Source organism: Anser brachyrhynchus, assembly GCF_964034855.1.
Source record: "Anser brachyrhynchus genome assembly, chromosome: 18".
NCBI lineage: Eukaryota > Metazoa > Chordata > Aves > Anseriformes > Anatidae > Anser > Anser brachyrhynchus.
The window spans coordinates 7,713,507-7,735,148 of NC_137711.1; the positions used below are offsets into that span (position 1 = coordinate 7,713,507).

The window sequence follows — 21,642 nt, forward strand, 5'->3', positions numbered from 1 at the left end:
TTTATTTCTTCCAGAGCCTCCTCTCAATGAAGATTTACAGCAATCCTCGGCTGTGTCTAGCCCTACCCAGACAGGCCCTGTGATGTATATGCCATCAGCAGCTGGTGATTCTGTTCCAGTCAGCCCCTCCAGCCCACATGCTCCGGACCTTAGCAATGTATGTAGCACTGTGAGGAGGCCTTGTATGTGCTTTATAAATCTGGATTTCTCTGAGTTGCTGTACTTCCTTCTCTAAGAAGAGAAATCTTAAAGTATCCAGAGAGACAAAGGATATGACATTCTTCTTTCAGATGTCAACTCCATGCTTTGTAGAGGGATCTGTTTGTTTGGCACATACAGTTCAGTGGTTTTAGTATTGTCATTTCACCTATAAAATTTCTAAGCCTTCCTTTCTGCGCAAAGCTTGTTGATGCACTTTCAGGAAAGTGCAATAACACTGTACATGAAGTCCAGTGCCTTCGTGTCTGGAGGTACATATCAGGCTCGGTTTCCCAAGTACTCATTAAAGGCCGTGAGCCAATATAATCTAAAGTACATAACTACAATTGAGTTTGTTTACATACGTAAACTCAGAGGCTTAGCCTGCGCATGTTGTGTGTTGCATTATAGGATATCCTTGTTTCCCTCCCTCTTTTCCTTCTGGATATAGCTAAACACTGCAATATGTTTAAATAATGCCCCAGAATATTGGTAGTACTTCTGGCTGTACACACAAGGAAGATTTTCAAATGCTGAATGGAAACACACAGAAAGATGATAAGCATATGGAATGCTAGACCACTTCATTTTTTTTTAGTTCTTGAAGTCTTTCCTGTTTGCACTACTGTTGATAAGGTGTGTAACCTTTTCAAATGGTTGGTCAAGGTTTTGAGAAAGCAAAATAGCGTGAGTTTAACTGGCTTCAAACTGGTCAGGATGAAGTGAACTCATTTAGGACCTGTTTTATCCTATTTGAAAAGAGAAACTGATAGTTTGATTTTTATTAGTGCCAAAGCCAACCAACAGTTCATAGTTCTGCTGAATTTGATTGCAACTAGAATTCCAAACAGATCTTGGAAAGACTGGACATAGTATTTTCTCCTGGTAAATAACACTGTAGAAAGAAGTAAAAACCAGAAGCCCTTTATCCTACAAATATATCAGCTAAATGCTCTGAAAACTGCAACAAAATTAACAATCTCTTCCACTTAATAGCCCATTTAGGTCTTTTTCTATCTCCAGCTTTTTACTCTTTTAAACAGTCTCTTTATGAATCTTTGGATGTAAGCCACAAGGCAACACATGTCTTTCTGTGACTTCATCACTCCACAGGGCATCTGCATGTAGCTTGCAAACAAATATGGCTTTGCTGGTGATCATTTTACATGATGAATTAATCAAAGGAAAAGGTCCCTCTAGCAGCCAGCCTCACGTGGCGTGTTCTGTTTTGTATTTGTACTGTAGGTGTGGAGTAAAGCAGGAACTTTGCCAACTAGCCCCACCTCCACCACAGTGAGTAGTAACTTTGCGACTGTAGGGAAGCGTGGACAGCAGAATGTCTGTATAAAAACTAAATCAAAACATTGTAGGATGCTCCCTCTTCCTAATGCAAGCCCAAACTGTGCCATGTTTGAATCTGTGGTATCAGTAATTGTCTAAATGTTGTTTGAAACACAGTCATGTTTGCCAGTGCAGGCAAATAACTGATAATAATCCCAGAGAAATGGGATGTCTGCACTGATCCACATAGGCTCTTTCTCTAAAACTCCTCTTAATCTCCTTTGCTGCTGTTTGTGGCTTCATCTACAGTGCAAAACTAGACTTGTTGCATGTGGTTGTGATCCCTGATTACAGTCCAAAGAACAGAACTGTTGGAAATCCCTTTTTTTAATGCAGCTGTTGATACTTGAGTTGCGTTTGCATTAAAACTTTCAGATTTCCAACTGAAAAACAAAAAATGCAGCATTACACATAGCTTAAATATTCTTGGTTGTTCTGACTGCCATAATACCTTTCCAGGTTTCACACTACTCCTCAGAGCACAGATAGGATCCATATCACACTACTGCCTAAGGAAAGTGAGGAGGGTTTTGGTCCGGTTTGGAAACTGTCACATCTAAGGCCTCAGAAAGAGTAAATGTTTTTAGAGCTGTAGGTTGGCTTTTATAAGATTGCACTCCTGTACAAAGTGTTGGCAATAAAACCATAACTGTGGGATTGTATAAATCCAGTATCTATGGGAGCTTTTCCCTGTTTTTTAGCTCCTGTTTGCTGGAAGCCTGTACGCTTGTGTTGACTGTTGGTAAAATTGATGCACACAGAAGTGATTGAGCTGTTCCCTGCGATGCCTTTCTTCTTTGACTTGGTGCTGCGGTACTTTTCTGACTTGTGTTCCTTCTATTAGATTCTTTGTAGGAACAGCAGTCTCGGAAGCCCATCTAATATATGTGGGTCTCCTCCTGGCGCAATTGGAAAGCCACACAGCTTGGAGAGCATTGGTTTTCCTCCAGATTCAGTAACGGCAGCCGGCAGCTACAAGAAAGCACCGGGGTTTGAGCGAGAAGATCAGGTGGGGGCCGAGTATTTGAAGAGTTTCAAATGCCAGGTTAGTAGGAAACACTGGCTGGAAGAGTTGGGGGGATGAAGAAGATTGAGAAATTGCCCGGTTTAGCTGGAATGTACTTTTATTTTTCAAGGAACAAAAGGAGAAAACACTATTCTCAGTAGCAGTTCTCAGACCTGTGCTGTTGCTTTCAGTGTCAGTTCCAGTCTCTTCCATCTTATATCTGTTCTTGTCTGGTTAGCTGTCATCACACACACAGTTCGCAGAAGTTAAGCTGCAGCTTGTTTCCATAATCCCTGACAACTTCTGTCCTGTCTTGACCCTGGGTAGCTTCCCATGTATCACTTCTTGCTCTTTCTTTTTTCACGTTTAGGCCCTTGCCAAGAGTTACAGTTTCTTTTGCTGTATTGTCTTATGGCAACTCATCCTTCCTTCCCTGTTCTCACTCCAACTGTTCTCACTCCTTCATCTCCATAACTTGTTTTATCTTCTGTTTTCAGCATTCATTTCTCTGATGTGTCAAAAATGCCTTGTTAGTTGTCTCTTGCTTCTCTGGCTGTATCCTTCTGATCCTTGACGCTCTCTCTTCCTTGGCTTCTGTCGTAAATTTAAATTCCTCATTCTCATTTGAAGAACTCTTATCCAACCCACATCTCTAATGACATTCCCTCTTATCCCTTTTGGATTTCCCAGTCTTGCTTAGCTGCTTCCTCAGTTGTCTCTTTCTCAATGTCATGCTTTGTACAAACAGCTCCCTAAGTCCAGCTCTCTTCCATGTCTTCTGTCACATTAGTTTTTCCACAGACAGCTTCTTTCTGTGAATTTCCTTTCTTGATGTTACAGTTAACTATTTTCTCTGCACCGTCCCTTCCAAGTCAGCCGTGTCCAACCCAGAGGAGGGGTTAGCTACTTTTATGAAGAGCTGCCTGCAGAAATGTTTCCTACAAGCTCACTTAAAAAAAAAAAAAAAGTCTGTGTTGCTCAAAAACAGAGATAAGAAATACTTTTCTCAGCCTGGCTTCACTTAAACACTTGCCTGTAATATTAAGAAGCTAGTCTTAATAAGCTTATTGCTGTGTTAGTATTGCACTGCTGTGAGAAAACAGTGGAAATATCCTGTCCAAACAAGATCTTGCAGAAAGTAGTTGAATTTAGAAGCAGACTGTGGGTTTTCTTGTATTTATTTTTCCAACTTTGGGAAAATATGATCAAGCTTTGCTGTAGGACCAGTCTCGAGGACTGCTTAGTCTAATTAAAATGATTTAGTGACACTTACAGATTAAGCTATATACGTGTAGGCTTTCTTGTAAATGCTTCCATTGTTTGGCTTAATGTGCCATGTGGCTTAGGAAATGGCAAATTGATGCAACGCATCTTTGGGGGTAAAGTGCAGAGCATGCTGTGATCCTGGCACTACTTGCGGGCACAACAGCTTGTAGCAGTTGTGCAGAAACAAAAGGAGAAACATGTGCTCGTTCTGTTGCCTCTGCTGCAAAGGAGGAGTGAACCCAAAGCTGAAGGACCGAGAGAACCCCTGTTCCCTGCCAGCAGAGGCAGGGTGCCAGGGAGGCCCAGCTTTGGAGAAAATGGGCAGCAAGCCTAAGCCAAGGAGAAAGAGGATGGAGCTTGAACAGAGCCTTTAAAAAGAGGGCCAGACGATGAGCATTTATGTCTGAGGTCCAGGCTGGGCTACAAAGATACTGTATTCAGGTAGCTTCTTATTCATGTGGCTTTAATTAAGTAAAAAACTGTGTTAAATGACTGGAATAAATGTCTGTTAACACAGAGACAGAAGTAATCACAGTTGCCTTATGCTGGGCTTCTAAAGACAAAATTAGGTGTCTCATAAGTGTCCTGATTTAATTTTGTTTCAATCTATAATTACTTACTTAATCTTCTGTAATTCCCTTTGGCTGCAGTGGGCACCAGAGATCCTCGTGTATGCTGTAAATTAGACCAGTAATTAGGCACTTAACTTTGTTCACTCATATTTGGAAACGTAAGAGACGCTCCGGCTCACCCCTGCAGTCGGGTTGTAATTTTTTCCTTGGTCGTATTAGTACAAATAACTTCTATCTTATTAGAATGAAAAATGTGTTAATAGATTCCACATCGCTTGTGGTAAGGCTGAGCCAGCAGTTAGGGCTAAAAATACTTTTCTGAAGTCCCGAAAGATTTAGCAAGCTGGAAAATGCTGGCTGCGCTGGGAGGAGTTGTGTGCCACGACCAGGAGGTGTTCCTGTGTCCTGACACAGCGTCCAGCAGGCTTGTTCCGTACTGGTCATACAACATTCAGTTTCATTCATAATTTATGCCCTCTGTTTTTCTTTCCTGACTGCAACAACGTGAGCCGGAGAATTTCAGCGTGCCCTTTGAATTCCTGTGTTGATGTATGGCCCTTTTTTATGTTAGTCAGAGCTAAAGGAGACTGGCTTAGTGGTCACAATTGGTTTGCTCCCTTTTTACGCTGATGTTACATGACTGCAAGGCGGTGAGAATTGGGACTAACTCAGAAAAGTGTTCGCTTTTTCTTTTATTTAAAGGAGGGGAAAAAAAAAAAAAGCTTCCAGTAAGACTTAGCAGCACCAGAGCCAGCCACACTGGCAGGAAGCCTCCAGTGAGGGGGGTACAGCTGCATCTGTGCCTTCACTTCAGCTGCTGACGTCTGTTGATAGCACATCTTGTGTTCAGCTGAGTGTCAAGCAGGGTAGGGATGTGCTGGATAATCTAGCAGGCGTGTTATCAGACACACACAGATGCACGAATGTAGCGCATCCAGAGCACACAAAGGAAGACAAGCCTGGGAGCGGTTCAGGAGCAGTTTTGCTGTATGTAAACACACTGTAGGTTGTTCAGAGAAGCATGAGAGAACGGTACCTGCTGCAGAAGGATCTCTGCAGCCGTATCTCAGCTGCCTGTTTGCCAGGCTTTGACTGCTCCCCCCGCAGGCATACAGTTAAGTAGAGAAAATGATTTAATCCTGTAAAACAAGGGATGAATTCTTCTGCTTCTCTTTCGCCTGTCTGGTTATGTCATACCTTCCCAGCAGTCATTTATCTTTTTCATAAGGCTGTTTAAGCCAGAAAGTCACGGCGTATCACTCAGGTCAGCGTGGCGTCTCGTGCCCTGCTGTTGTGCATCGTGCTTGAAACGCCCCTGCAGAGATGGTGGCTGCCTGTGCTCGTGATAAAAACAAGTGAGCAGACTTTATGCCCGGACCACGTCTCTGATTCAGATGGAGAGGGCTGGAGGAGGTTGGTAAACAAGCAGACCTGACTCCAAGCAGTTGTTTTGCCCCCTTTCCGTGCCCAGAGGGTGCGAGTTGATCTCCCCGTGCCTTGCTATTGCACACGTAGCAGCATGGGAGGAGCAGAGCACAGGCTGCAGACCAGATTGTTACACACAGACAGGCTCATGAGACCACTTCCTTCCCAGCTCTGGTTGTTGTAGCTCAGAATCGACTATGTCTTGAGGCAAGAGGGCTGAAATCTGTTAAGGACATAGTGCTGCAAGGTCCTTACACTGATTTTTTATTTTTTTTTTTTAGGCTGGATAGTGGAAATCTAAATATATGTTGGCATTCATGCAGTTCTGCAATTCCAGCCAGCATTGACCTCAGTTGTATTTTATAGCTTTGAGGCCTCTGTTTTAAGGGATGGGGGAGGGATTTTTTTTACATCAGCTTAGATGATTTTGCTTTTAAAATTGGTCTATTATCTCTTTATTTTTGTTCATGACAAATTAAAGGAATTTGAAGAGATTATCCAGATTCTTCCCCGTAAAATGACATTCTCTGTAATATTACAACTGTTCTGTTCTTCTACAAACTGTGCAAGCCTAGCTGGGAGCTTGAAAAGTTTGAGGGAAGAGATAATCTGCATACTTTATTTTCCCAAAGCTGCAAAACAGTTACATAATTTAAAATTATAGTTAATTTCTCACTGCTCTATTTTTATTTATTTATTTTAGATACTAGTAGGGCTGATGAGTTAGTTATAGCAAGGCACAATAAGTCATGTTTGGTCTAGGTTCTTAAGATGTCCTTTGTGCCAGCAGAGACTGTAGCAATGCTGAAGGCCAGTGTAATTGTGATGAGTCTGTGCATAACTCTGAGAGTGATGTCTCGGTATATAGAAAGCAGATTAGTTGGGGTGTTCTCAGTTTGCTCTGGTCTCCTACACTGAATTCTCTAGTATGTAAGGCTGTAAGAGAGGAGGGGACTGTTTCCCATGGCCTCTGCAAAGCCAGTGCTCAGCCACTTTTAATTTTGCTGCTAATCTCCCTGCTTATCTTTTTTTTGTTTTGTTTATTTACTGTAGCAAGCAAAAATGAAGTCCCATTCACTGGAACACAGGAGCCAGGAGCAACCTTTGTTACAACCCAAACAGGTATGGTACTGCTGGCAAGGCTCTGAACCTAGCTTAGTGCTCACACTACCACAAATGAGGACACGAGATCTCTGTGGATCCAGATCACTCTGCAGGGAGCAAATTATAGCCCAGACACCATGAGGGATGCTCAGCTCGAGGGATTATTTTATGAAGATGGGGTTATTTGCTGGAGGGGTTATTTGAGAATGGCTAGGCCTGTGTCAGTTCAGGATAAATTCATGGGCCTGGACACAGTAGTGTCAGAGAGTGTCTCCAAATTACAGAAAATAGAGCTGGAATGATTCTCTGGAGTCATCTAAGTTCAAGGATTCGGCAAAGAGAATTTAATATCAGGTTCTAAGTCACGTACAGAACAAAGCCTGAATGAGTGATTATGTGACCCATGCCTTTGATTGCATGCAGCCTGTGGGTTACAAGAGTTAATTCAGGGGCAGCCTGAAGGCTGTAATACTGGAGGGAAAAAAAAAGTCGGCAGAAATTAAAGAAAAGCTGTTAATCTCTCCCCCACCCCCAGCCCAGTGGTAGCACCAACCATCTGTCAGGTTGGAAGCAGACAGGAGCAGGTTTGTTGCTGATCATTGGCTCATTCCTGTGTGTTGTTGAAGGGATTTTTCTACATAGACATCTTATTTTGTACCTCTTTTCTTTTTTAAAACTCTTGTTTCAGGACATACTGGGTATTCTCCCAGTGGGAAGCCCGCTGACATCCAGCATCTCCTCCAGTATCACCTCCAGTCTGGCTGCAACACCGCCAAGCCCTGCTGGCACCAGCAGCATACCAGGCATGAATGCCAATGCCCTTCCCTTCTACCCAACCAGTGACACCGTTGAGTCCGTCATAGGTAACTTTGCCATTTTCACTTACCTTAGTAGGGCTTCCTCAGACGTGGATCACCAGGTATGAGAACTGGGATTAGCGTGGGTGTTCCAGCGAACTCCAATTTTTCATCTGTGTCAGTGTGGGCAGACTCCTGAGCCTGTAGGCTTTTTCTGCGACTAGGACGCATCCGATGTTTTCTGCAGGTTATTAGAGGTGAAATTCACCTAGAGGACCAACAGCAGGCCAAAGGCCTCTGTGCCGCTTATCCAGAACGTCAGGTGGTGTAAAGGGCCTTAGTTTTAGGTTTGTCAAAGTGACAAAAAAAAAAAAAAAAGGTTTGGAGCAGGCAGGAAATCATCAAGACGTTTTCCCACAGCTACAACCCCTTATATTCTAAATGACAATTTTATAGGAAGGGCCGCCACCAGGTAGATGGCAAGGACTTGCCCTTCACAGGTTGTGGGACGGAGGCTGTAAGAAAAAGGAGAACAGGAGAGTTCGTAGCGGGGAATCGCTCCTTTTAGATAGGTACACCTTTTTTGGTCACCTGTTTTTTGATCTAACATTTCTGAGGTGATCTCATTAATTTGTTAAAAACAATAATAGAAATGAGTGGGCATGTGTGGGATGGAACTATATTGATCCAGGTTAGTGATGAGGCATGTTCAAGTAGATATAACGTTTGCAGGCATTCATAAGCTTTCTTTATTTTGTCTTATTGCTGAACCTCAGAGATGTTTTTGAAGTGTTCCCTTCTGCTGGTATTCCTTTTCCAAGTGGCTCTTCAGTGAAGTAGGGACAAAGCACAAGCCAGACCCAGACATGTCATAAGCCAGCATTACTGCGTGTTATGGACAGACTTGGAAGAGCTATTTGGGGAAGACTTATGGGAACTGCTGTTATTTCTTCAGACTTATTTTTTTATAACATTTGGGAATGCTTTGAGACAAATCAGATCAGGTAAAAGAACCTGAACTGAAAAGCTGCCCATGACATTTCTGCCAAACTGTTTTAGCAGCAGCATTGCACAGGATGGAGAGTAGGGCGGTGCAGACTGGCAAACAGAGAACGAAGGCTCCTCTGCATGTAGGCTCTTTGGGCCATCCTATCTCTTGAAGTTGTTGGTCCTTTATAACATAATTGGTACCTCTGTGTCTGGCAGAGTCTGCCTTGGATGACCTGGACCTGAATGAATTCGGAGTGGCTGCCCTGGAGAAGACATTTGACAGCAGCACAGTGCCCCACACGAGTGGCATCATGATAGGTACATGAAAGCAACAGAGCTTTCTTTATCTTCTGCCAAGCAGTGTTGCCCAGTCACCTCAATGGAGCCAGCCCAACCAAGCTCTAAAACCAGTCCTAAAATACCGTTGGTTAAAACAGCCGTTATAACAAACTCTGGCAACCGCTGAGCATCTTTCAAGGGAAAGCTTGCCCTTATTGAGTAGCAGGGCTGAGTTCTTGCCATTGGGCCCAGGTGTCCTGGGGATGTTTCTTGAGACTGAATGGGACTTGATTTTATTTATTTATTTATTTCTAAGTATGTAAGTAGACTCTAGAAGGTATTTGATACCTTTAAAACCAAGCCAAAGTATAACGATTTGCATCTTGAGCAGAAAACTCTCCTTAGTAGTAACAGGAAACTCAGTGACCTGGTAACGCTATCCATCTGTCAGTCATCACGGCCTGCTGGTTTGATTCCTGTAGTGTCTGTCTCATCTTTAAGGTGTGGAGGTAGGCTGAGGCCTCTTCTACCTGTCTCTAGGGAGTGTCCAGAGGAAAATGAAACGTCTCCTAGCTTTTTAGAAGTGCCTGTAGTTTCTGGTTACCCTTGTTCTGTAAGACAGGTTTTGATTCGGAGCTAACTTTCATTGTCTGAAGGTTTCCAAGGGAGCTGCTCTGCCTTGGAGCTGTATTGAGGTGTGGAAGGAACCCTAAAGAATATCACTTCCACTGCCCTGCCAAAGATAAGAGTCCGGTCAGAGAGCTTATTGTGCATGTCTGCTGGTAGCCCTGCTTCTGCCACTACCCATCTGCAGGGCTTGGAGATCCTCCACGCTTTTCCCTCTTTTCCCGTCGGGTCTCGGTGTTTTCTGGTGGTCTTCTAAGAAGGAAGATCAGAAGAGAGTGAGGAGCAGGGCTGGGATCTTCCTCGGTCTGTGTGTGGCAGGCAGACTGACCTCTTGTGTAAGGGAAGTGTGGTATCTTTGGAGGTTAGGTTTTTGTTCGTTTGATTATTTTTAATTACTGGTGGATCCAAGCACTCAAATATGTCTAAGCTAGTCACTGATTTTCAGTAGTTCAGGTCGTGACCTGGCCCAGTGTGATAGTCGTCTTTTATTACAGGTTGTTTAGAAGCGTTGAAGGTAGAGGAACGTGCTTTAAAAGTGAATTTTTCGTTACGAAGTATTTCACCAGATACCAAATTCATCTTCTCTAGACTGACAGGGACTGAAGCTTGCTCAGAAAACCTTTCGTTGCTTTGGCCAATGAAAGGAAGTAGTCCATTGAACTCTGGAGGGTCTTAACCTACGTGGCTCGTGGGACAGCAGCTTCAGTGCTCCTCCTTAAGGCTTAGAGGGGGAATCCAACACGGTGAGAAGTGGAGGGGATCCTCAGGGGCTTAGGAGAGAGGGAAGCTAACGCCTTCTGCTCTGAACTCCTGCGCTGTGCCCTGGCCCATACTTCACAGTCATACATAGCCATTCTCTGTGTGTTCTTTGTCCAGGTGGGAGTTTGCTGCAAAGTTCTGCTCCTGTAAATATCCCCGGCTCCCTTGGAAGCTCTGCCTCCTTTCACTCTGCCTCTCCTTCTCCACCGGTCAGCCTCTCATCGCATTTCCTCCATCAGCCCCAGGGACACTTAAGCCAATCAGAAAACACATTCCTGGGGACATCAGCTTCTCATGGATCATTAGGTAAATGCACAGTGTGTGTGTCCCATGTACATGCCTGTCTGTGCCATGTAAGTATTTTCTTTTAAGTTAGCTTTAATTTTAATGTGTTATTTCACTGCTGCCATTTATAGCTCTTCTTCCCATGAGAACAGCAACAGTACTAGAAGGTGCTTTACCAAAAATCACCTAATACCTCGAGAACAAGGGAGCAATTCCCTCTGTTCCCCATGTTTCCAGACTGAGAAGAAGGGCCTTGCTCTGATGATGCCTTTTGGGAAAAAGAGCTTTGTCCTTCTGAGCCCCTAATACTGTGTTGAGACTTTACTTTTATATAAAACTCAGAGATGGTTCCTCAGCTTTGCTTGAGGTGGGGATTGCAGTTTGCTGTTGGGACTGCTCCTAGGATAGGTTGGCTTCTGGGAGCTATAAAGCCAGCTTAGTTCGTTGTACTTGTCCAGCTATGTCCCCTTTGCTCCTATTTTTTCTCCCCCTCTCTTGAGGATCCATTTCCTGTATGAGGAAATGTAAAGGGAAGGGAGATTACTTTGGAGTTTCAGCTGTATTGGGCAGAACTGGGATCTGAGGGAACAAATCCATTTTATTATCCAGATGCTGGGTTTCTTTGAGAAATGTTTGGGCTTAAGGCTACAGTGACACTTGCTCTGCTGACTTCTGTTTGTAAATATTAGTTCTTTCTATTGATGTAGAAGTAAATGCTTCGATTTTGATATACATTTTAATCTCTAATATTCGGCTTAAAAACACTTAATCATTTTATTATTAACTGTAATCTACTGTTGCATGCACTTCTCTGTGTAACTGCATCCCTTGTTTGCACAGGCCAAAGCCACGCTTCCAGGCCTTGCGATTGCTATTTGGCTTTAACAGCTTTAACAATCACAGTAATAAGAAAAGACACATCAGAGGGCATCTCTGCTATTAATTAGCGTTGGGGCTGGCTGTTTGTTCCAGTTTCAGTAAGAAAAGGGAAACTTGCTAATAAGGTCTGCTTTTAATTTCAGGAAAAAGATAGTTATTAAGCAGTTTACTTGTGTAAACGCATAGTCAGGACAATTATAAAACCAAAGAAATGCAGGAAATTTCCAAATGCATTTAAATATTTTGTTTTCAAGAAAAAAAGTTGGATATTTTCTTGGAATACAACAAAAACATTTTTGCCAAGGTTTTGATAAGGTTTTTAAAATTATAACCTGGCAGCTGGGGATCTGGAATCTGTTCCATGTGACTCACTGAATGCATACAAGTGGATGTGTAGTTATTGCTTGTATGTATTGCTGTTTAGTTGAAAAGACGTAGTCCTGGGCTGGTCCCACTGTGCTAGATGCTGTGTGTGCAGAGAAGGCATTCGTGACTACAGGGACCTCATATTTCAGATGCGTGATGAGAGCAGCAGGTGGAAAGAGGGAGTAAAAAGAAACAACGAGATTAGCATGGTCAGCGTTGTGGCAGAATTTGTGGCTTGCCAGCATCCTGCATAGTGCTAGCCTCCCTTTCAAGTCAGCCAGAGTTTTAAAAGCAAAATATGAGTTGGGGTTGCGTTAAAACTTCTCGCTGTCAAGCGAGCGCACTTCTGAGCAGCTGAAACGCATCAATGGTAAGTGGCTTGAGCCAGTGAAGAGCCCTTGCTGCTCTGCTAAATGACTTGTTTATGCAGCTAAGCCCATAGTCAAGACAAGTTACTGGTTTTCAGCTGCTCCCTCGAGGCTGTTTGTGTCTTGGCTGGCACTAAATGGGATATAAGTTGTGTTAGTGTTCAATGAGAGGCTGTTGGCCCTGGGGCTTGCTTGCAAACACAGTCGGTTTGGCTTCTGTAAGATCACAGTTATCAGTTGCAACGAGATTTAGGAATGTCCACACCCAGTGGTAAGCACCAGTAAATAAAAACGACTCCTACGTCAGGCTGGTGGATGTCTGCGTGCGTACGAGGCCATATCGCTCAGCTCTGTCTGGAGATGAGCCTTTCCTACCAGTTCTCCCCCGAGTACAAACTGTGGATTCTTATTTTGAGTGAACATATTTTTTGTCATTAAAAGAGTACAAACCTTAGAGGCAGCCAAGTCTCAGAGGCTGGCATCAGCCTAAAGAGCCAGCTTTGTTTACAGCTGATTTTCTGTCTCCCAAGGCTTTGTCTCCCAAGCCTTGAAATTCTTCCTGAAGAGAGGAATGATTTGAACATGCTAAAATAAGGAAGTGGTTAGTTGATCTTTCCATGGTGCCAGTCACTGATTGCATGCTACAACTCTGCAAGGGATGAAGCTGATGTGCATACCGCTGCTTCCGCTTCTTCCTTCATAAACAGGGTTTTCCAGTTCTGTTTCTTGCATACACGGACAGTAGTGACACTGAAGCGTTTTAGTCTGGCTGTCTGTTACGTGAGACTCAGAAAAGCACCAAGCTGAGGAGACAAAAAGAGAAGTAAAGGCCCAACACACGTTTTCTTAGGGTATAGTCAGTTCTATTTGAGAAGGAGGATTCAAGCTGGTGGTGAACTTGACTGTAAAGTCAATGCTTCTAAAAACCACCTGGTTCAAAAATTGCTTCAGCTGTTCCTTGGATTCTCTCTGTATTATAAAAGAGGCCTGCTGGTGTGAAACTTCCCCTATAAAGTCCCTCTGAGATGGACTCCTGGGTCCTGAGGATGAAATAAATCTTCTCATTCCTATATACGCATTTTTAAAACCTGGACTTCACAGGGGTAGGGAGGAAGTGGGGGAATTGCCAGCACCTGTGACATAACCCTCTCTATTTCCCTGTGAAACAGGTTTAAATGGGATGAACAGCAGCATATGGGAACACTTTGCTTCGGGGAGTTTTTCGCCCAGTACCTCACCTGCATTTCTGTCAGGTCCAGGTGCTGCGGAGCTGGCACGACTACGACAAGAACTGGATGAAGCCAATGGCACAATAAAGCAGTGGGAAGAGTCTTGGAAACAAGCCAAGCAGGTACTTGGGCAACTCCTGGGAAGCGAGATTAAGGAGGGTAAAGGGAGTAGGAGGGTGTCAGCCTTTAAACAGGAGCTTACCAGGGGCTGAGGTGATGAGGAAAGCTGCAGGTTTTACAAGCAGATTCTCTTAAGCGTTCTTATTCTTTCTGCCCCCCTCAGAGAGACTGAAACAATTTGTTTTATGCGTTCAGATGCTGCAAGTGCAAGGCCAGGTGTCGTAACAGATGCACTGAAGTGCTTGACAGTCTCCTAGACTGGCAATTGACTTAGATCCGTGACAATTTAATGTTATGCAAATTTCATCCCCTTAGCTGCCTGAGCCAAATCTGTAGCCTGCAGCCCAACTGGATGGGGTACCCAGAATGAGCAGCGCTTTGAAGTGAAGCTTCAGGGATGTTTGAGAATTTGGGAACAGGGCAGATTAGACAGAATACACTCCTGGTGAGGAGCATGTAGAAAAAATGGATATTTTTTGCCTAGGATTTCCTCCTGGAGGCTGACTGAGTTTTCAAACTGCTGTTACTCTCTTTGTTGGAACTCATAGGCTTGTGATGCTTGGAAAAAGGAGGCAGAGGAAGCAAATGATCGCGCCAACACAGCTAACATGGAATGTGAACTGGCTCGGGAGCAGAGGGAAGCCTTGGAGCTGCAAGTGAAGAAACTGCAGGAGGAGCTGGAGAGGATCCACACGGGCCAGGACCCTCAGTTTCTGCGCTCCTTCTCTGACTTGGAAACTCTCTCGCTCTCTTCGCTTTACACCCTCCAGAAACAGTTGCGGGCAAACCTGGAGAAAGTCGATAAGGTGAGTGCCAGGGATTCGCAGAGCAGGGCCTTGCTGCCTCCGCTCCTACAGATAGCAGCCCTTTTTCTTTTCTTCAATACAGCCAGAAATCAGCAGCCTATCAAAGCAATTCTGTGTGGAGGTAGCCAAAGTGAGTTCTAGCCACCTTAAAGGAAAGTATCTGCCTCTTCTCTGTACCTAAAGTACAGAGTTTCAGTCAATCAAAGCTGCTGTGATCCTAAAGGTCCTGAAGGACACCATGCTGTGCTGCTTTGCTTTTGCTTCAGAAAATAAATGGATGGACAGCTGCAAGTCCGTCCCCTGCTGCCTCCTTGCTGGTCCCCAAACTGTGTAGCGCAGGGCTGGAGCCCTTGTGTTTTCTCGTTTTGATACTTACGTCTTGCCCTGTCCCCATCTCTTGCAGGCAGTATTTCAGATGCAGTCAGTGAAATGCCTTAAGTGTCAGGAAGAGAACCGGGTGGTGTTACCGTGCCAACACGCAGTGCTGTGTGAAACGTGCGCCGAGGAGGGCGAGTGTCCCATCTGCCATCCCAACAGGCCCCATTCTCTCCAGTCGTGACCTTCCAAGGACGCTTGTTCTAATCATATCGTATAGAACTTTTTAACTTTATACATACGTACATATATATGTATGTGTACATATATATATGTATGTGTAGATATATATATGTATATATGTGTGTGTATGTGCATGTTTGTGTATGTATATATATGCACACACATGCACATACCCACATAAAACAAAAATTAGTTGCAGAGCACTTTTTAATATTTTACAACCCGTATCTAAACTGCCCCTCACCCGTGCCCCACTAATTCTAACTCTTGAGGAACTTTGAGAGCTGTTTTTAATACAGATCAAAGGGCCATTTGCAAAGAGTCTGTGTTTCTCCTCTTTTCTATTTAGGTGATAACAAATTTTTGACTATTTCCAGAAGGATTTAGAGTGGGCAAGAGGGGCTTCCACGTGCTTTCCAGAGGAAGAGTTGAGATCATGGGGAGGATCGAGGTGGATTGAAATGACTTTTTTCATGTCTTCGGTCTTCCTGCTCTTTCACTGACCCAGCTTGGTTAAAGCCGTCCTCCCTGATGGAAGCTCCGCTGGGTCCCTGCCTGGTGGGCCTCACATTGCCGATCTCTGAATGTGCAGAAACTTTGTCTGTCATTTAAAACAGCAAAGTTCACTTTTTAAAATTTTTTTACACTCTTTGTATATTTATATGAAAAGAAAAAAATAAGGGGAAAAAATATATTGTACCTAGAGCAAGCCAGGCCCCCGAATTCAGTGACTAGTAATCATTGCTGATACAGCTAATGCTGCAGGTTTCAGCAGCCTTAGAAGTATTGCCCTTGTGCCAGCTAAAGCCCTTTATGAAAGGAGTACAGATGCACAAGTTAGTTCTCTCCAGGCGCCCCTTTGTGTGGTGGCTGTCTAGAGGATTTTTAGCATTTCAAACCAGATTGATTTTCCTTTTAGCCACAGAGACCTCTTTCATAGTCACTGCTGAAACACATGAAACAATTCCAGACAGTTTAAGGACACTTTTTTTGAACGGAGTGGATGTTTCCCGTTTCAGCGTCTCAAGGATGAATTGTGGGCTTCTAAGTTCAGAAACCATCAACCCAGGAATCATGTCTGCCGGTGGTGACAGAGAAAGCCCAGCATGGAACAAGCCGCTGATAAATCTATCCCGCTTGAAAGTGGAGCTGGAGGAGAGTGTAAATTCCTCACCTTCTGCTCCTAGGTGCACCTTCCTGCCCTCAGCTGCTCATCATTGTGGCACAAAACACGATGCGTATCACCACTTAAGCTTATAAGTGCAGCCACCATTCTTACGTACATAAGAAAGTGTTGTTGTTTAGAAACTCTGAAGCTAATTAGTCTAACAGTGCCCTGTGGTGGTGGTTCCTGGGTTAGTTATGATCTTACAAAGCAAGGAGATAGAAAGGAAAAGGACTTCAATTTCAGATATTTGCTTAGAATAACTCATCAACCAGTCCGTCTATGTACTGGTGACTTAGTAGTAATGTGGTAGCCTGTTGCAGACGGCTGGGTGCCCAGCTCCAGTGCTGTGTGCTGGCGGGAATGCTAAACTCATCGTGTTGGAGCAGAAAGAAGCATCTCCCATCAGAGGAATAGACTTCATTTTCCTCAATGCAAGCAAGGTGTTGTTGCAGGGTTTTCCAGTCCTCTCCTTCGTCCTATTTCAGACTCCTTTCCTGAGCACATGACTTTCCACCACCCTTGCATAGCTCTCACTGGCATCTCTGCCCTGCTGAGTTTGTTTCGGGCCTTTGTCCCCATAAACCATCTGCAGAGGAGCTCAGGGACTTTCTCCTTATTAGGATACTCTTTGTATTTGTCCACAGGGAATTTATTCTCTTGGATCATTTTAGAAAGGCAAAGAAAGAAATCCCACAGACCAGTCCAATACACACCACACTGTCCAGTGCAGCTTCTTTCTAGGGAAAAGAAATGCCACCAGCTTAGACCTGTCCAGCAGCTGAGCTTCCTGTGACTTTCTTTACCAGCATGTACATTAAATTTTTACATCGGGTGGATTGCAGTAACCTGCTGGGATCTCAACTAGAAGGCCACTCAGTTGATTAAATATTTTTATTTCGCACAGGGATGTGTCCTGTGCTACCCCTCCCTGACCTGGAAAAGCACTGGAACCTCCAGCAGCCCACTGTTGTTGTAGGAACAACTGAATTGTTACTGGAGCCTCTCAGAAAGCTTCATATTTTAATGCAAAGACATAATTAGGTTTGCTTCCATAATTCCACCTTTCCTTCATATGGAAGGGGTTAATATGCATTCCCAGATGATCTCTTAAGTGCAGCTCTGTGTAGTTCTTTTTTTATGTTTTCCCATTAACTCGTTCTTTTTTTTTTTTGGTAAAAATGCTTTTTTTTCCATGTGTATTTTATTGTAACTAGCATCAGTTTTTTAATTTTTTTTAATGGAGAGACACTGTTGGGTGAATATTGTGGCTATGTTGTTTGGTTATAGCCTTTGAATGTCTGTGCCATGGGGCAGCACATCTGCCTTGGTCTGATCTTAAGGAAAGACCTTTTATTAAAATATGTGAACATTTCTTTTTTTAGGGGAAAAAAAGTGGGGGGAGGGAAGGATAAAAGTTGTGGGAGAAAGAAAAAGCCCAATGAAGATAAAAGGAAAAAAAATTACTAAAGTTTTTTGTAACTAACTTAAATCATAGGAAATAAACTCTTGAATCAGGTCTTTAATATTTATAAGAGCCGGAGCTCATCAGCCTGTTCTGGCTCTTGGTTTGTAACGCTTACTTTTTGTTAGCGTGGTGGTTTCTCTGCTCTCCTGCCTCCTGGGGGCCTCTTCAGTGTGATGCTGTCTTCGGACAGCCCTCTCTTTCCAGAACTAGCACCACCTGTGTGACTTCAGCTGAGTCCCAAGAGCTCTTCGCATTGTCCCCTCTCTTCAGATGAAACTTGTCCGCTGCTTGCAGCTTTGTCGCAGTGTGACTGCCAGTTACAGGGTGATGTGTGTCTCTAGGGTCCAGGGCGAAGAGACACGTGCCCCTCATTTCTGTGGGGACCCACTGCTTAGCCAGAGGGCTACAAGGACCATTCCAGACCAGAGAAAGCATTTTTATTTTTTTTTCCTTTTCAGTAAAACAGTTTCTCTGTTTTAAAACTTATCCTGAAGGACCAAAGAATTCAAGATTTCCCTAGTTGTGGCCCTTAAATTTTAACTTTGTTGCCACGCTGCGCTCGTGGCAGAGCAGTGACAAGGAGTTAGCACTAGCCCCGGGATGTCGCATCCCCTTCCCTCACCACCGCCCCAGCCTGTCTCAGCACTCTTAGCACAAGCACATAGACTGTTTCTCTTCCCTCTGGTGCTTCAAGAAACACTTCTTCAATTTAGGTTTCTATCAATTTGTTTGCTGCTTTCCAAATAAAGAAGTATCTGAAATGTGAATTATTTTCTTAGGCAGCAGCTGGGAAAGAGAACTTCATCGCTGTGTATTTTGTGAATATTTTGGGGGGCCAAAATTTCGTACCTGAGTGAGGTGAGAGCAGGGGGGGAAGGCAGCGTTTCTGACCCACTCCAGCAGTTGTTACCGTTGGCCCCAGGCAGGCAGGCAGGATTAACCACAACCGCAGCACTGCCTTCAAGGCTTCAAGAGTCTGTGGTCAGCTTCTGCGTGGTGTAAAAAGAGACTTGTAAAAATAAACCTGGTGCTAATACGTACAGCCCGTGTAATGTACTGTCGAGCTTCTTTCTGAAGCAGGAACTCCCAGTTACAGGACATACAGTAATACATCAGAACCAAGGCGACTTTATTTTTTTTTGGCTGTCACGCTTCGAAGCGAAGTGTTGGTCCCCACGTGGTCCCCGAGGCTTCTCGCTGAGCCGCCCCAGCTGGCTGCCACCGAGCAGCCCTGAGCGTGGCCGCATCCTGCCCCGTCACAGGCTCCTCGCTGGGCAATGATATGTTTGCCTACCCAAATTTTTGGGAGCCTCGTAAGTGTTGACCTCGGTGACTAACTGTGCAGGTCAGACACTTCTCAGCTGAGAGCCGGGGAAAGGGAGTCTTTAACTGTCTTGTGGAACCGCAGTATCCTAAAGGTCAATACGCTTTTACTTTATTATAGAGAAACAATATAGAAGCAGATGGCTTGAGACGACAATATCCTGGGTAGATAGTTATCAAAAGCAAGGATCTAGCTGTAGAGGATAGCCAAGAGCTGAAGAACATTGGCGAGCATCACTTTGGGCTACCAGGACCACTTTCAGGTCCCCCCCTGGCCTTCGCTGCCGTAGCCCAGTGCCGGTGGCGCAGGAGGGCCCGGGGCAGGTCTCGGAGCTGGAGCTCCTTTCCCTTAATTCGCCTTCCCCGGAAGGCGACCGCTGCAGCTGTTCCCATACCGAAGGGTTTTATACTTTCCGTACATCTCTGAAGCTGAACCTGAGCCACTTGCAAGGCTTGTGCAGCTGAGACAATGAAGAGAATTCCTTACCGTGTGAGGAAGCCTTTAATGCTGAATGGACTCAGTAATTCATTGCTGTTCCACCAGCCTCCGAATCTTCTCTCTCTCTCCTTTCCCCCCCCCCCATCTAAGAAGGAAGAATATTACCAGTGTTTTCCTCCAGAATTATAATAATCTTTGGAGTGATGGCCAACAGCAACGTAGATGTTACTGATGTAAAATCTAGTATTTTAAAGGTGAAGTATTCCTGCAAACTAGTGACTGTGTCGGAGAGATTTCTGGGGCTTCCCCACTCCGTAGCTTCCAATGTTAAAACAAAATAAGTACAGTATGCGTTTTAAAAAAATAATAATAATACACACTGCAGTATTTCTCGTGGCAATTCTTGCCCAGTCTCTTCCTCGCTTTCCCCGGGAGGAAGGGCACTGGGCAGAAGCGCCCGAAGTCCGTGTAGAAGTTGGCAGAATGGTGATCGGTGGTGTGTAAAACGTGTTGTTGATTCCATGTATAGAACTGTGATTTCAGCTGTCGTTCTCTCGTACTCTGTAAATATGTGTTTTGGCTGTCGGAAACCTGGTTTAGACTCTTTTCTTGGCAGAATGAATTTGCATGTGGGGCTGAAAAGAACTCAATCTGTGTCACAGTTTCCAAGGGCAGGATGGATTTTTTTTTTTTTAGAGGACAATAAATTTTTATTTTTTTGCTAAGAAAAAGAAAAAAAAACAATAAAGCCGTGTGTGGGTGTGTGTGCGCGCATGCGTGCCCGCGTGTGTGTGCAGCCCGTCCCTGTCTTTGGGGCTAGGGAAGGAGTGGAGAAAGGATACGCTGGGGAGCCCTCAGAACGACAAATACAATATATCTCCGTGGCCAGTTCGTCCTGCTCCCTTTTACACTACCGAGAACAATTTCTTGCCCTGCTCCCTTCTGGCTCAAGCCCCTTTTTGGGGGCAGTGGTGCCCTTGGTGGTAAAGGTGCTGTGGTTAAGTGTGGCAGAGACTCCTTGGGGAATGGCGGAACCACAGATCCAGGAGCATTTCGTCATCCAAATTCGAGGCCTGGACAATAAATTGGCTCTGAATGCTTCCTGCGAGAGCCAGGCCAGGCAGAGGTGAGCTCTGTGTGCCTGGGTGACTGCGGGGGCTGCTGCAAATGGAATTTCATGTACTGGCGACCAAACAAACATGCTTCCAAAAACGAGCTTTTATTTAAAGATGTATCCACCACTTACTGTTAGTTCAATCACGACAGCAACCCAAATCACCCAATTTATATTAAAGTTTATTAGTAATGCAGTAAAATCAGTAGGCATGAGTGCCTGCCCCCTTCCCTCTCGTGTGGCAGTGAGCTGTCTGTGCCAGGAGGAGGGAGAGGATGGTGGTGATGGGGTTTTCTTCCTCGTCAGCCTTGGATTTGCTGGGAGCTGGCTTTGTGTGCTTCAGCCTCTACGTTTCAATGCGTTAGGCTTGTCTCTTGGCAGTCCATGGGGTAAAAGTTACCCTCTGATTGCCTAAGGTTTACTGGGTCTTCACTGTATATGACACCATTTCTTGCAGGGTGGGAAAAGGCCTACAGAACTGCCCAGAGCTGGGCAAAAATTAAGCTAAAACCACTTTGGGTAATAGCGAAAAACCATGCTGGAACCACAGGGTAGCCCCTGCCACCCGCTCACTGGGCACATCGCTGTTACAGCAACGGGTCAGCCCAGGTCAAGTCATAGCACGACATGTCTGTAAAAAAGAATTTAATAGCTACAAATCGAGGTAAGGCATGCTCAGAGCTGCAGCCTCACGTAGCTCAATCCTTGCTGTAGTGCATGAGGCTGGCTGCTAGCCGGTGCCACCACCAAACGGGCTGCAAAGCGCAGGCGTGGGTTTTCCTCTGTCCCCGCGCAGAAATGACAGCAGGGAACAGCACCTTCTGCACAAGCAGGCACCCGTCTCCTCTGCATCCTGCTCCTGCCCGGCCTCGCTGCTCTTCTCCCACATCTCACTTCTCTGCAGAGCTGCTAAAGCCCAAAGTGGGGGCTGAGACGAGAATAAAGCAACCAAATGGCTTCCTCGTGAGCGAGCAGCGTCTTAATCCCTCCTGCTGCAGGCTTGGCTGAGCCTTGCCATGTCACGTCCGTACCAAAGGAGCTTTTTTTTTTTTCTGCTCCCATCAAGAGCTTGACCTCAATCGCCTGCGCAGCCGCTGCCCGCCGAGGCAGCAGCCGAGGGCGATGCTCGTGGTGCCCCGCACGCCGCAGCTCCCTGGG

General features: G+C 44.9%; 1 protein-coding gene across 9 annotated transcripts in view; it reads left to right on the top strand.

Annotated features, from left to right (window-relative positions):
* UNK (unk zinc finger) overlaps positions 1-20,118 on the top strand; it is a 45,734-nt gene extending 25,616 nt beyond the window's left edge. Inside the window, exons 8-17 of one of the 9 annotated variants that reach the window (XM_080560837.1) lie at positions 15-157; positions 1,444-1,491; positions 2,384-2,584; positions 6,862-6,930; positions 7,601-7,775; positions 8,916-9,017; positions 10,482-10,670; positions 13,516-13,613; positions 14,160-14,417; positions 14,821-20,118. In XM_080560837.1, the coding sequence (XP_080416963.1) occupies positions 15-157; positions 1,444-1,491; positions 2,384-2,584; positions 6,862-6,930; positions 7,601-7,775; positions 8,916-9,017; positions 10,482-10,670; positions 13,516-13,613; positions 14,160-14,417; positions 14,821-14,976 (1,439 nt within the window). In that variant the 3' untranslated portion in view covers positions 14,977-20,118. Of the gene's footprint in view, positions 1-14; positions 158-1,443; positions 1,492-2,383; positions 2,585-6,861; positions 6,931-7,600; positions 7,776-8,915; positions 9,018-10,481; positions 10,671-13,431; positions 13,614-14,159; positions 14,418-14,820 lie in introns of all 9 variants that reach the window. The other 8 variants (XM_080560835.1, XM_080560834.1, XM_080560840.1 and 5 more) reach the window with 8 other exon arrangements.
* The last annotated feature ends 1,524 nt before the right edge of the window (positions 20,119-21,642 follow it).